This window comes from Chenopodium album, chromosome 7 (assembly GCF_948465745.1).
Source record: "Chenopodium album chromosome 7, dcCheAlbu1.1, whole genome shotgun sequence".
Classification (NCBI taxonomy): domain Eukaryota; kingdom Viridiplantae; phylum Streptophyta; class Magnoliopsida; order Caryophyllales; family Amaranthaceae; genus Chenopodium; species Chenopodium album.
In genome coordinates, this window is record NC_137840.1 from 25125304 (window position 1) to 25138139 (window position 12836).

Below are 12836 nucleotides of genomic sequence, written 5' to 3' on the forward strand. Positions count from 1 at the left end.
GTCATCGCTGCTCTCGGAGGTAGAGGCGGAGCTGTCACTCTCCGTCTCCCCCTCACTTTGGTCCATGGGGGCAGAGGCGGCATCGTCGCCGCCTTGGTCACACTCCTCTAGGAAAGAGTCAGCGGGGGTCGAAGGGGCGCGCGGAGGGGATCTCTCCAGAGTCGTCTGATCTCCCTAATCAGACGTGTCTCCCTCAGGCGTTTGGCCGCCTGAGCCTTCGCCTCTGTAATTTGGATTATTGGTCGTCTGCATTGTCCGAGCCATGGTGTCCTGCACAGACACATAACTAGTCGGAATCCATGGCAAAGGGTGGTCCCAACACCCCGAGCCGGCACTCCCAGTCCTAGACTCAGCCGTCCCCGGTGACCGGCTGGACTCTAACCTAGGTTGTGCCGTGTGTGTTGGTGATGCATCCATTTATTGCAAGAAATATGTACAGGCGGTGAAAAAAGAAAAGAGCTGAGAGAGACAGAGACGGTACCTTTGTATGTGGTATCTGAAGGAGGGCGGGTCCGGCTGGGTTGCGGAAGAACAAAAGTTTCTTGCTTGCGCCTGATTCAAACGGATGACTTCTGCTCTCTCAAAGTTTTCCTCTCTAGAAAATTTTTGTAAAACGTACAAAATTATGAGGGTAAAACGGCTATATATATGGGGTAAATACGGGGGCATTTCCGTAATTTACCTGGAAGGTGAACGGTTACTCTGTAACTGTAAAATTACCGCCAACCGGAGAGTGGCATGTGTCACAGATGCCACGTGGCATGCCACGTCACATCTGTGAGGGGCAAATGTTTAGGGTATTTTTACCCTGCCACGTGGCCCAATCAAAGGGTGACACGTGTCAGCCTCAGATTGGTCCAAAATGGACCAATCCCTGTTTGACACGTGTCATTCCTGAGATAAAAGGGAAAAGGCGGCCTTCAGGCCCAAATCCCGAGAAAGCCGGAATACGGCGCAGCCCACCAATGATTAGGGTTCAGTGACCTAATCAGGGGCAATTCCCAATGACCCTATAAATAGGGAGATGTCCCTCATTTTGAGGACACGTTTTGACGATTGATTACAACTGCATTCTCTTACATCAGAGAAACACCTGAGCTTGGAATCCGAGCAGATACTCACCTAAATTTCCATTCACTTTATCCCGTTTCAAGTTATTAACTTGTGCGTCGGAGGCGGAGCACCACCCAACAGGTGTCTCTGTTTGTTTTGCAGGTTCAACTCTTCCCGGATCAGTCTTCGTGTTGTAACTCTCCCGAGGGACAAAAACACCCAAAACATTTTTGGGTTTACTTCTTTTCTTAGACTTTCTCTCTCTACTTAGCTTTAGATTAGTTTCTCTCTCTACAACTTTGTTCTTAATTCAACTCCTTAATTTAGATTATTTTGGTAACGATTTCTTTTACTTTAATCTCAGTTATTTACTTTATTTCTTTCATCATGTCTCCTTTAATTGTTTTGTTTAGTTTATATTTAATTATGTCTGAGTAGTTTCCTTTCTAGGGTTTATGGGAATCCATAAATAATATGAAGGGGTAATTAATTGTTGTTGATTATCAATGCTAGATTAATTTTCTATTGATTGATTTAATGCTCTGTGACTAGATTAGGCCTGATCTTTTATGCCTGAGTTTGACAATATTGATTCGAGATTCGAGAGATGAGAATCGATGTTTAGGTCTAGTTTCAATAGGCGAATTAATTTATAAATGGTTATGTCGAGATTCGAGATATGAGATTTAATACCGGTAAATTAATTATGTGATTGTAATACGTAGCGAAAGCCCTTTATGATCTGATTAATTTATGCATTGATGATTGATTGTTATGTTTTACCCTGGAATATTGTTTATTGGTGAACCTATGCCCTGGGTCTTTTATTCATTGATTTTCTCTATTCTTATTCTTTTCTATTTTTACTCTCCATAGTTTAGTTTCCTTTCACCATAATATTATTTTGTTACTTAATAATTTAGATTGCTTTAATTAATTAGGAATAGAAAGACCAGTTTCCCTGTGGATTCGACCCTTCTTCCCTATCTGCATTAGTTAGAGGATTTAGGAATTACTTTTGATTGGGTGATGCGACTTTAGCCTGTCATTGAGTCACTTTATTTGCTTCCCCTTTTACCTTTATGTGAGACATTAAGTTTCCTTTAAGCTCGAGTACTTGTGTATGATGTCAATATCTATGTGTTCTCTGATCTCTCATTCTTTCCCCTGACTCAACGAATATGGAGATTCAAAGTCAACAAAGGCTATACCTCCCAAAGCATGTTCAAAGGCAAGTATAAGGGTGAGCATAATAGAGTGTGCTGTTTAAATTCTTGGAACCCAAATCGAAACCTAAACCAGCCACCTGGCTGGTGACAAGACTAGCTAATAGTCTAATACTAATTGTCTAAGTATTATTAAAGCAGCCCAATATAAGACTGTCTCTAATGGTGAGACTCAAGTGAGTATTTTTAGGAGAGAGAGTATTTTTTACAATGTATACCAATAAGTTGGTATCTAAAATTAGCAACTTTAAAGTTTAGATACTCAACTTTGATTCTCATTTGACAAAGATGTGGGCCCATTGTCAATATTCTAATATATTTTGTAATTTATTTAAGTTTTACCTTTTTTTTTTAATCTTATAATATTTGATAATAAAAAAGAAATAGATTTGGTGAGCCATAAATTGATATTTGTATATTTTAGAGAGTCTCATCATTGGGAAATTAGACTTCACATGAGTTGCTAAATTGAGAAGTGAGTATGGTATCACCATTAGAGTTAAAAAAAAAAAAAAAAAAAAAAACAACTCATTTTGTATTTCAATAGTCAAATTTAACTCTCACCATTGGAGATGATCTAAAAAAATAGAGAAAATTGTGAAAAAGGACCTTTTAAATGGTCGACTTTTTAAAAAAGGAACTTTTAAGTTAAAACTTATGAAAAATGACCTTTTAAGTTGCATTTTGTTTGTATGGGGTATTTGGGAGACCTTTCGTGGTGGTCAATGTTGGAGCTCCGGCGTTGACTATCACGTGTTATTCACGCGATTTTTTATTTTAAACAAAAAAATCCCCAAATTTCCCTCCTTTCTCGACCTAACAATGAAAACAATGGAGAACAAATCGGGAAAGGAGGGAAATTTGGTTTTTTTTTTAAAAAAACAAAAAGTCACGTGACTAACACGTGATAGTCAACGTCGGAGCTTCGACATTGACCACCACGTAAGGTCGCAAGCTCGCCCAAGTACCCCATATAAACAAAATACAACTTCAAAGGTCATTTTTCACAAGTTTTCACTTAAAAGGTCTTTTTTCAAAGAGTCGACCACTTAGATCATTTTTCACAATTTTCTCAAAAAAAATATAACCCCCATTTAAAGCCTCTACAAAATGGGCTAACAATCTTGTCAAATTGGACTTTCCCGAAAAAAAAAAAAAAAAACCGATTCGTTCTCCATTGTTTTCATTGTTAGAGAGAGAAAGAAGTTGAAGGAAGAAGGTACAACAATGGCGACCTCTCTACAAAGAGCTGGTCTCAGACTAACTCATCTTAGCCGATCTGCGCTCATTTCAACTAAGTCCTTCTCATCTCAAGCCGATGCTTTAGTCGAATCTCGCCCTGGTGAGATCGGCGTCGTCGCTGGAATCCCCGAAGAACACCTTCGTCGTCGAGTATGATTTTTTGCGTTTTTATTTTATTTTATTAATTCGTCAATTATTATTCGTTTTGAACTGTTTTATGCTCGTATTGATTGTTATTTAAGGTTATGGTTAGAATTTGGTATTTTGTGACATTGTTAGAAGGTTGTCATATTGTTTTTTGGTTGAAAATTAGTGATTTTGGATTAAAATGATTAGAATCAATGGAGATGCATATTCTTTTGTCATTGATGATGAGAATTAAAGGAATGTTATCGGGTTTAGTATGTGGTTCCGAATGCTGAGTTTGCTGTTCAACGTGTATTGATTTTGATGGAAGGTTAGGTTAATTGATCATGATAAAACAGCAATTTGCTATTGAGGACTGAGCTATGGTTAAAGTTAGAGAAGTACGATTCCCATTATACACCATTGTAGGTACTCCTAAGGGCATCCGTGGAATCCCAACAGCCACCTTGACAGAGGTCAAATGGACACCACCTTGGGCATCACAATTCTGGAAGCTTTAACAGCGTTTAATTTTCGTTCATCTATCTCTTCAATTGATGACTCCAATTTGAGATCATTGCTATTGATTATTGTGGAACGGAAAGGCTTCTCAACTCCGTTGGCTTTGGCAGCCGCTGTATGTTTCCGTGGAGTAGTTGTGTTGTCGTCTAGCTTTTTCTGTTGAGAGGACGCGTATCGAGATGGTGGAAGTGAAACGTAGCAGGGAGAATGGAGGGTATAATAGAGAATTAGAGAGAAGAGAGTTATATTTGTGGGGGAATAATCACACTAGGGGGTATGTGGGTAACTATTAACCCTAGTTTTAAGGGAACAAGCTAACCCTAATAACCAGTTACTCCAAAAATTGACTAAAAAAAAGTCAAAATTATTTTTCCATTATATTTTCCCTTCCCTTTACACCTATTCCAGACCGGGAGTAATATTTTCTTTTCTATGGATTTGTAACAATCTTGGCTTAGGACAAACTACTTTCGATCTTTGTTACAAGACAACCAACTTTTGGCCATAAACATGCATCGCCCTTCTGGAAGGATCAGAAACCCTAAGCCCTGTACTTTCTTTCAAATAAAATCATCAATTAATGGATCCAGTTTCAGATCATTGTTTATATAAGCCCAAATCGGTCAGCTTGTCATTCCCATTGGATGCCTTTGGTAGCAGAAAATGCTTCTGTATTGGATATTGGGTGGGGGGAGCGAGAGATACGGAGGTGAAGGAAAAAGAAAAAAGTTGAAGAGAAGGGAGAGTATAGCAGAGATGAGAGCTAATATTCAAGGGAATAATTACTTTATTTGGGGGGGGAGGGGGGTATTGGTAACTATTACTAATACCCCACCAACTAGTTACTTAAATCCAATCTTTTAAAAAAGTTAAAATCATTTTATCATTACTCCCCCCCCCCCCTAAATACCCGTTCAAGGCATGCCCTAAGAGATTTTTCTAATTTGGAGTGCTCTAGTTAGCAATATTAAATCTCCTATTGAATAAATGAGTAGATAAACATACCTTTTTGTATAATGGTTGTGAAGTGAGGAATGTTTGGGGTTTTGACTTTTGGTATGTGGTTTTGAATTATGAAGTTTGCCATTTTAATGCTTGTCAAGGAGGTGTAAGGGTGCGTTTTATTCACTGGATTTTTACTTATCTGAACTTCTAATCTTATCTTAACTTATCCAAACTTATTTGAACTTATTAACCCTTATTAGAACTTATTTTAGTTATAAATTAAACTTGGATAGCTCTGGTTAACCTTTAGCACATCTTATCTGAACTTATATTTCCTGAACTTTTCTTATCTAACTTATCTGAACTTATTAACCCTTATCTGTACTTATCAAACCTGTAATAAGTGGAGATAAGGTGAACAGGGCCTAAGTTTGTTGTTCTTGAAGACCACAATTTAATGGTGACCCAAAATTATCATGGGATTGTGTTACTCTCATTTTTTGTACTTGGAAGAATTGGTTAACATTTATGGATTTCTTGAAAGCTACTATGGTCCTTTTACTTGGGCATGGTAAAAGTGGTGCCTTGTTTGAAGAAGCTTTTGACGTCTTAGGACTTTTTGGTTGGTTTGGGAATTAACTTTGCATAGGAATCTCCATTCCTAGGAATTACACTTATGTGTTTGGTTGTTATGTGGGAAATTGTAAGTCCTAGGAATAGTGAAATAGTGAATAATGACCAAGGGTGGGGTGGATGAATATGTTCCCATGAATTGTAACTTCCATTTCTGCCTTTTAGTGTCACTAGTGTTTGAAATAGCGGGCGCATGGCACTACGGGGTAAGCGTTTAACTTGGTCGGGGCGAGGCGTGTGTGGTTAGGTGCTAGTTAGGCGCATATGCGGCACACTTGAAGCAAATATCAGCCAAAATTCTTAATTGTTCATATAGTGCGCCTCACTTCAAAGAGGCGCACGTAGGCGCTGCAGGACCCATCTTTCTTTAGTGCGCCTTGAGCTTTTTTATACATTGATGTCAACAAACACAACATGGACAAAAAGAAATTCATGGGAAATTTGAGTGTCTATGGAACTTAAGGGCAACTAATTAGCACCTTATAGATAAAAAAGCTAAGGGATATGTTGTCTTTCGTCAATAGCAGATTGTTCATGTTATATCATACCTATACTAGTTTTATCTTCTAAGGTGTTGTTTGGTTGGCTTAATTTCTTATGGGCATTCAGAATTCCCATGAATTTCATTTTAGACTTGTTGACACAAAAAAAAAATAAAAAGTAAAAATGGGGGCAAAGATAATTCATGGGAATTTTGACTTACCTTTAAACATGGGAATTAACTTACCCGACCACCCCTTGGTAAGTTACAATTCCTATGGGAATTTACTTCCTCCATTTTCAACCTAACAAATTTGATGAATTCCCATGATTTTGACAAAGGAATTCAATTCCTACAAATTGAAATTTCATGGGAATTTTCACTTCCCTAATGAACTAAATGACCCCTAAGTACAATATGGATATATTCACTTAAGGTTGAATTTTGAAGAAAAGTGTGAGTCTAGATGAAGATGTTGTTTTCAACCTTAGATAAATCATATATGCTGCTGAGGCGTAAGTGGAGAAAGCATGGATTATTTGGATGTTTGCTACGACTCAGGTTCTGTTTTGGTTTTTTGTGATTATTTAGAAACTAATACCCTCATTAGGAAATTAAGACAGAAAACAAGATTATAAGGGTTGGCTTGGGCTGTAATCATAGGAATTAAGAAATTCAAGCTATTAATATCAGACTTTAAGGGTATGATTCCTCCGGATTGTGTTTCACTCAATACTTTCTCCAATTTTTACTTATTATTACAAGCCTTCCCCTATTAATACTCCTTCTCCTTGTTGCTTACTCTCCATCATCACAGAATCCCCTGAATTTTCGGTAACCACCTAACAACTGATTTAACAACTTGCGAGTTGTGGTTAATTATTGATTGTTGCTGGCTTCCTCCTCGAGTATGTGTGAATAATAGGGAGTCTGTTATAATTTTTTGCAATGTGTAATTTTGATGTGGCGCTGCTGTGTTTTTTTGTGTTAAAAGTTGCTTGGAAATGCACTGTACCTTACATCATTTCCTTTTTAAACATGTGTACTTTGTGTATTTACTATTTTAGCTGGTTTCAGCAGAATCTGCCATCAATTTTATCCTGCATGTTATATATGGATATGGGATGTGACTCATCTTTGTTGGACAATGCATTTGGCCCATGCTTGCAACTTATAGATCTCTATGTTCCAGCAATGCTGGTGATAGAGCAGGTTGACTAGATCTTGTTGCAGCTTAGCTGTTTAGGTGACAATTCTGCTCCTTTCTCATAACCTAAGCAAGAAATGGCTAGACACTATTAGTTTGTGATTTGTCATATATGTCATTAATTGATCAAAACCAAATTGAATTTCAGATTATGATTGTTGGTGTTAGCAGATACATATGGTATTTCATATATTACTATAGTTTGGCTTGTTATCTGATGAAACTAACTTAATTGTCGCTTTGCTATTTGATGATAAACCTTCTGTATTTCCAATATAGTATCTGCTCTTTGGCAGCTATCTAATATAATTAAAGCTCACTGGTGATTAGAAAGCAGCATGCTATTGGGTTTTGGTGCCTTTAGTTGCATCTGTCCATTTAATGGATTTGAACCTATATATTCTATTGCTTATCCTTAGTTATAATCTTGTTTTTCCCCATGTTGTGCTTGTTGTAACCACGGACTTGTTTGAAAGTTAACATTTTCCTCTGTGTTACGTTAATTCTTCCTTAATCATTGTAAATTATGAGCGCAGGTTGTGATTTACTCACCTGCTCGCGTTGCAACACAGCAAGGTGCTGGCAAAGTTGGGAAGTGGAAGATCAACTTCCTTTCGACACAAAAGTAGGTCACTAGGCTATAATTCTCTGATAAATAGTTATTCAGTAGTCAATTTTGAATTTTGCAGTGTCACAATGGGATTATAATTTACTTTTTTGATATGTTAAGCTTGTAAACAAAAGTCTAGTCAATCTAGTATACTGTGTATGTTCCAGAAAATATGGTACATAGTGTGAAAGAATCATAGTGATGGTATAACTTAAAAGGTTCTTTGCTACTGGGTTTTTTATTTCTAGTGACATTAAGCGTATAGTGTATAGTGTCTGGATACAACCTTAAAGGTCTTCTACGCCTGGTTTGGGTCTTAGAGAGTGAACTTCTGTGATATTGAGAGCCATGAGAGGTATTCATTCTAAAGTTAAGGATTTTTGCTGTATGTTGAATTATGATGATTTTTTAGGGACCCAAAGACTTTTTGCATGTACAGTCTGAGTTACTCTGATGGATGGTATTGTGTCTATTGTGTAGTTAGTTGCGTAGTTATCTTACTTCCTCGCATCTTTTTTATTGAACATTATCTTTGTCTTTGTAATATCCTTAAGGTGGGAGAATCCATTGATGGGATGGACATCCACTGGAGACCCTTATGCCAATGTTGGTGAATCAGCACTGACTTTCAACAGTGAAGAAGATGCAAAAGCCTTTGCTGAGAGACATGGATGGCAATATGAGGTGTGTTTTGTATTAATATATGTAAACTGTCTTTGTCCATCCATTTACTCATGCTTCTTTTTGCTTCTTTAAACATAAGTTGTACTTCACAATGGGTGAATCCCTCAAATAAAAAAAATCTCAGATGATGTGTGCTATTTATACAAGATAAATAAATTTCTCTGTAACGTATGTATGCTATTATTTGATTTTAAAATTGTGTTGTTATCCATGTCTCTTCTCTTGATGCTCTTTTATTTTAAGTTATACATGTAGGGTGTGCTCTTATCAATTTATTGAAACTGATTAGACCTTATTAGAACTTCTTTTAGTTCTAAATTAAACTTAGTTCTTATCAACCCTTATCACAACTTATTATGACTTATTTTTTCTAAATTTATCTTATTTAAACATTTCTTTTCTTGAAATTAGTGAAAATTAGGTGTACACATCAGGCCTGCAGTATGTATTAATTTAAATATGCCGTTATTTATTTCTCTTCTCTTCTCTTCTCTTGAGGTTCTTTTAGTTAAACTTATACATGTAGTATGTTAACCAAGTAGCTTCACACTAGGTTATAATCAGCAAAATTTGCTCTGACTTGCCAACTTTTGTAAGCTGTTATTTGAGAAAAGTGAGTAAGCAAATTTCCAAAAATGACTTAAACTTTCAGACCCGTGGTTTTAGTGGATTAGTTGATCTATTAAATGAAAGCAAGATAAATCATAACAGGAAGTAATGAAATGATGGGATTTATGAGGCTAAGGCAAGCTGAACTTTATGGTCATTGATCAGTCCACTTGGTTTACACATCATGACACAGTACTTATTTTAGGACTTCCAAGTCTTCAACAGACCATAATCATTCCCTAGGTGATGATGTCTCAATAGTTACACATGATAATTGGAGTTATTTATTTCATGTTTTTTTTTGGGAGCTTACATACATATTTAGTTTGTTGGAGGTAAAGCAAATGTTAAATGCATTGGACTTAAGGACTTAGTTTTAATTCTTATGATTAACTTCTCTTTTCATTAGCATTAGATATTCGATTTTAAGTCCCCTTAAATAAATGTTCTAGGGGGGCTAGGGTATTGGTGAAAGTCAACTGTTAATAATTGTGTTTATGGTTACTGCCTGTTGAATAGTTTTTGAAGTATGTATGAAACTTACTATTTTGGGGGGTGTACCTTTAAAACATGAGTTTCTTGGAAAGACAAGAAGTCAAGGAATATAAGATTGTCGCAGGAATGCTTGTATCTTTGGACAGGTAGAAACAATTAAATTTGTTTGGGAGAAGTATATGCTTTAGTCATAGTTTACAACACCATTTGATCAATTTTTTTTATAGAAATGTAGATTGAAATTTTCCTAGAGTCAATTATTTCATTTTGGTAAAGACTTTAAACCTTTAGGCATTTGTGTTTACTTCATTCTTATAAAGGCAAAAAGGAAAAATAAATTAAAAAAAAAAAGGTGAACTAAACACTATAAAGGACAATTCCCTATCCCTTTCTTGTGGACCTGCTTAAAAAGGTTAAATAACTAAATTCAGTCATCAATTAATTGGAAATTGTGATGTATACTTGGGGCTTTAGATCATGCTTATCGCATAGTGGAGTCTGTAACATAATTTGTAGAAGGATTGTAGTTATAGATTGAATTTGTTATAGGTCTTCTATTTCAGGTTATATTATTTGTGTTACTACATATATTATTTGTGCTCATGTACAATTTATGGATTTGGCTACGATATGTGATCCTCATTTCTGTTCAACTTTCTGAATCTTTTTTGCTGCCAAGGTGAAATTGACAAATTCTACTCTGCTGGAAAAGTTGTATGTTCATGCCATTGTTACATTAGAAATGTGTTATTGTTTTACTTCTTTGGGCTGGCTGAGATATTATTATATAGTCTATCAAATAGTGACATGTTTGGCATACTGTGTCCATCTTTGAATACAATATAGTTGGCCTTGAGGAGTGCATGTTCTTTTTATTTTTTCCCCCTCCCCTGTTTCAATTTTCCTTTTCTCTTAATCTTTCTCTGCCTCTGGGTAATACTGGTTGAACTTTTCTGTGCAGGTAAAAAAGCGTCACACACCACTTCTGAAGGTGAGCTTGTTAATCTCATTTACAGCTTTTTTAATTTCCAGAGTTTGCATTCCATTCTTTTCCTTGATAAAGTCTGTCTTTAACTAATCAATTTATCAACTAATCATATAATCAACCAAGATTTATGATTTTTACGTGAAGACTTTCTGAGAGTGCTGCGATTTCTATTCAAATATTGGAGCATCATGGAACTGGTTTTGAAATCTTTTTTACCTCTTTCTCTCATTTTAGGCCTACATATATGTCGTGAGGGGGGGGGGAGGGAATGGGGATTGAAAGACATGAAGGTTCTATAGTGAAACTAGAAATTACAAAGCACCCCTAGATCCTGGGAGTGCATGGGGAATTGGGGACAATGGGGCGTCCTACCAAAAATGATTTCGGCCATGTGATCTTGTATTCTTGTTGGAGGCAGATTCTTCTTTCCAGCTTAACCTTAATTATTGAATCATCTCTGTTTAATTTATTAACTGTTATTTTGACTCTGGAGGCAGATCTGCATCTTAAAGTTTGAAAAGTAGACCACAAATCTATGCCTTACCTTCTTTGTTAATGTTGCCTCTATTCTTCCCAGCTTCCCACGTGAATAGTAGATAGATAGGATGACAACATGGCGTGCTTTAGCTTCCTTTGGTCTTTAAATGCATTGGAATTCTTAAACTTGATTTAGATAGCCAATTATGGTATTTTGATTGAACCTTTCTCAAGTGTGGTGCTGATAGCTCAGTTTAACCCCTTCAAACTTCTATATAAGTTGTGATTGTATAGAGAATGAAATGGTCGGTATTTTTGTTAAATTTACTTCCATGTGTTTAGTGTTCATAACTACTGAAGGAATATATCATTCTTATTGAAATTTCCTGTCATCATTGGCATGAGTAGTCCTAATTTTGTTCTGCGCCCTTATTGCAGCCTAAAGCATACGCAGACAATTTCAAGTGGAAGGGTCCTCCGATCCAGGAAAGCTAGACTTCTTTCGTTGTTTTAAGGATGAAATGCTTTAATTCGTTGTTCGTCGATTGTGCATTTTCCTTTCTTTTGCTGGATAATAATTGTTATGCACCACCCATTGGCATTTGCATAGTGCTACGGCAGAAGAACACTGCCAATTTCTTGTACTGTTCAGTTGAAACTTCGTAGAATTTTCAAGAGCCATGAAATATACTTGTCTTTGAACTAGTTGTACAACTTATCACTTGTATGAGGCTAATAGTTTATTCATATCATATACAGTATTTATTAAGTTACGGAGTATTATGGTATTATCTGTGCTTTCTAATGTTCCTTTCCAATTGGCATTGATTTTCGAATAAAATAAGGAGTTGAAGCCGATGGTGGGACGGTATATACATTATAGGGTATCCATTGAAAACTTCTGGAGCTAAAAAAAAGAAGTGGAAGAATATTAACCTCATGCTTTCGCAATTATTTGGGTCGCGTCATTTCATGTTATGTTATTATGTTCGGGTTGGGTTGTGTCTAGTGTCTACCATCTAGTGTAATGTTATCTCTTAAATGAGTAGTTTATTTTTTCATTTTTATTTTTGAAATAAAAAAAAAAAATGAGTAGTTTATAGTATTCAATATTCTATTATTATTATTATTATTATTATTATTATTATTATTATTATTATTATTATTATTATTATTATTATTATTATTATTATTATCATAACATATCACTAAAATATAAAGTCGGTCTTGTAACCAAGTCACGAGACAATAAAGCTTAGCATTGCAGTTTTTCGCCAAGTGTTGAGCCAGATAGGTGAAAAATAGATATTGTTATGTAGGATGCTAAGTAGCGAATTTTGGACAATTTTTTTTAGATAAAAACGTTGTATAGTGTTTTATTATAGATATACTTCTAATATTTCATATAAACAAAATTAATCAGATTTTTTAATTAAAACTCTTATAACTCAGTACTATTTCCATCATAATATTCGTTTTAAAAATTTCTTTAAAATGAGATCCATTTATATATTTAAAAAAGAATAAAATATCGGTAA

The 12836-nt window shown here is 35.6% G+C and overlaps 1 protein-coding gene across 1 annotated transcript; it reads left to right on the forward strand.

Annotated features, from left to right (window-relative positions):
- The first annotated feature begins 3401 nt into the window (after window positions 1-3401).
- LOC145638965 (NADH dehydrogenase [ubiquinone] iron-sulfur protein 4, mitochondrial-like) lies at window positions 3402-12045 on the forward strand. The gene is made up of 5 exons (XM_081690048.1): window positions 3402-3671; window positions 7972-8060; window positions 8600-8729; window positions 10795-10824; window positions 11737-12045. Exons 1-5 carry the CDS (start codon window positions 3507-3509, stop codon window positions 11791-11793), a joined length of 471 nt encoding a protein of 156 aa, XP_081546174.1. The 5' UTR covers window positions 3402-3506; the 3' UTR covers window positions 11794-12045.
- Window positions 12046-12836: the final 791 nt, after the last annotated feature.

Bases quoted from the DNA above. Each gene is read 5' to 3' on its own strand.
- LOC145638965 (XM_081690048.1), top strand. From the start codon at position 3,507: ATGGCGACCTCTCTACAAAGAGCTGGTCTCAGACTAACTCATCTTAGC. The intron at 3,672-7,971 runs GTATGATTTTTT...TTATGAGCGCAG, and splicing joins AAGAACACCTTCGTCGTCGA to GTTGTGATTTACTCACCTGC. The intron at 8,061-8,599 runs GTAGGTCACTAG...AATATCCTTAAG, and splicing joins AACTTCCTTTCGACACAAAA to GTGGGAGAATCCATTGATGG.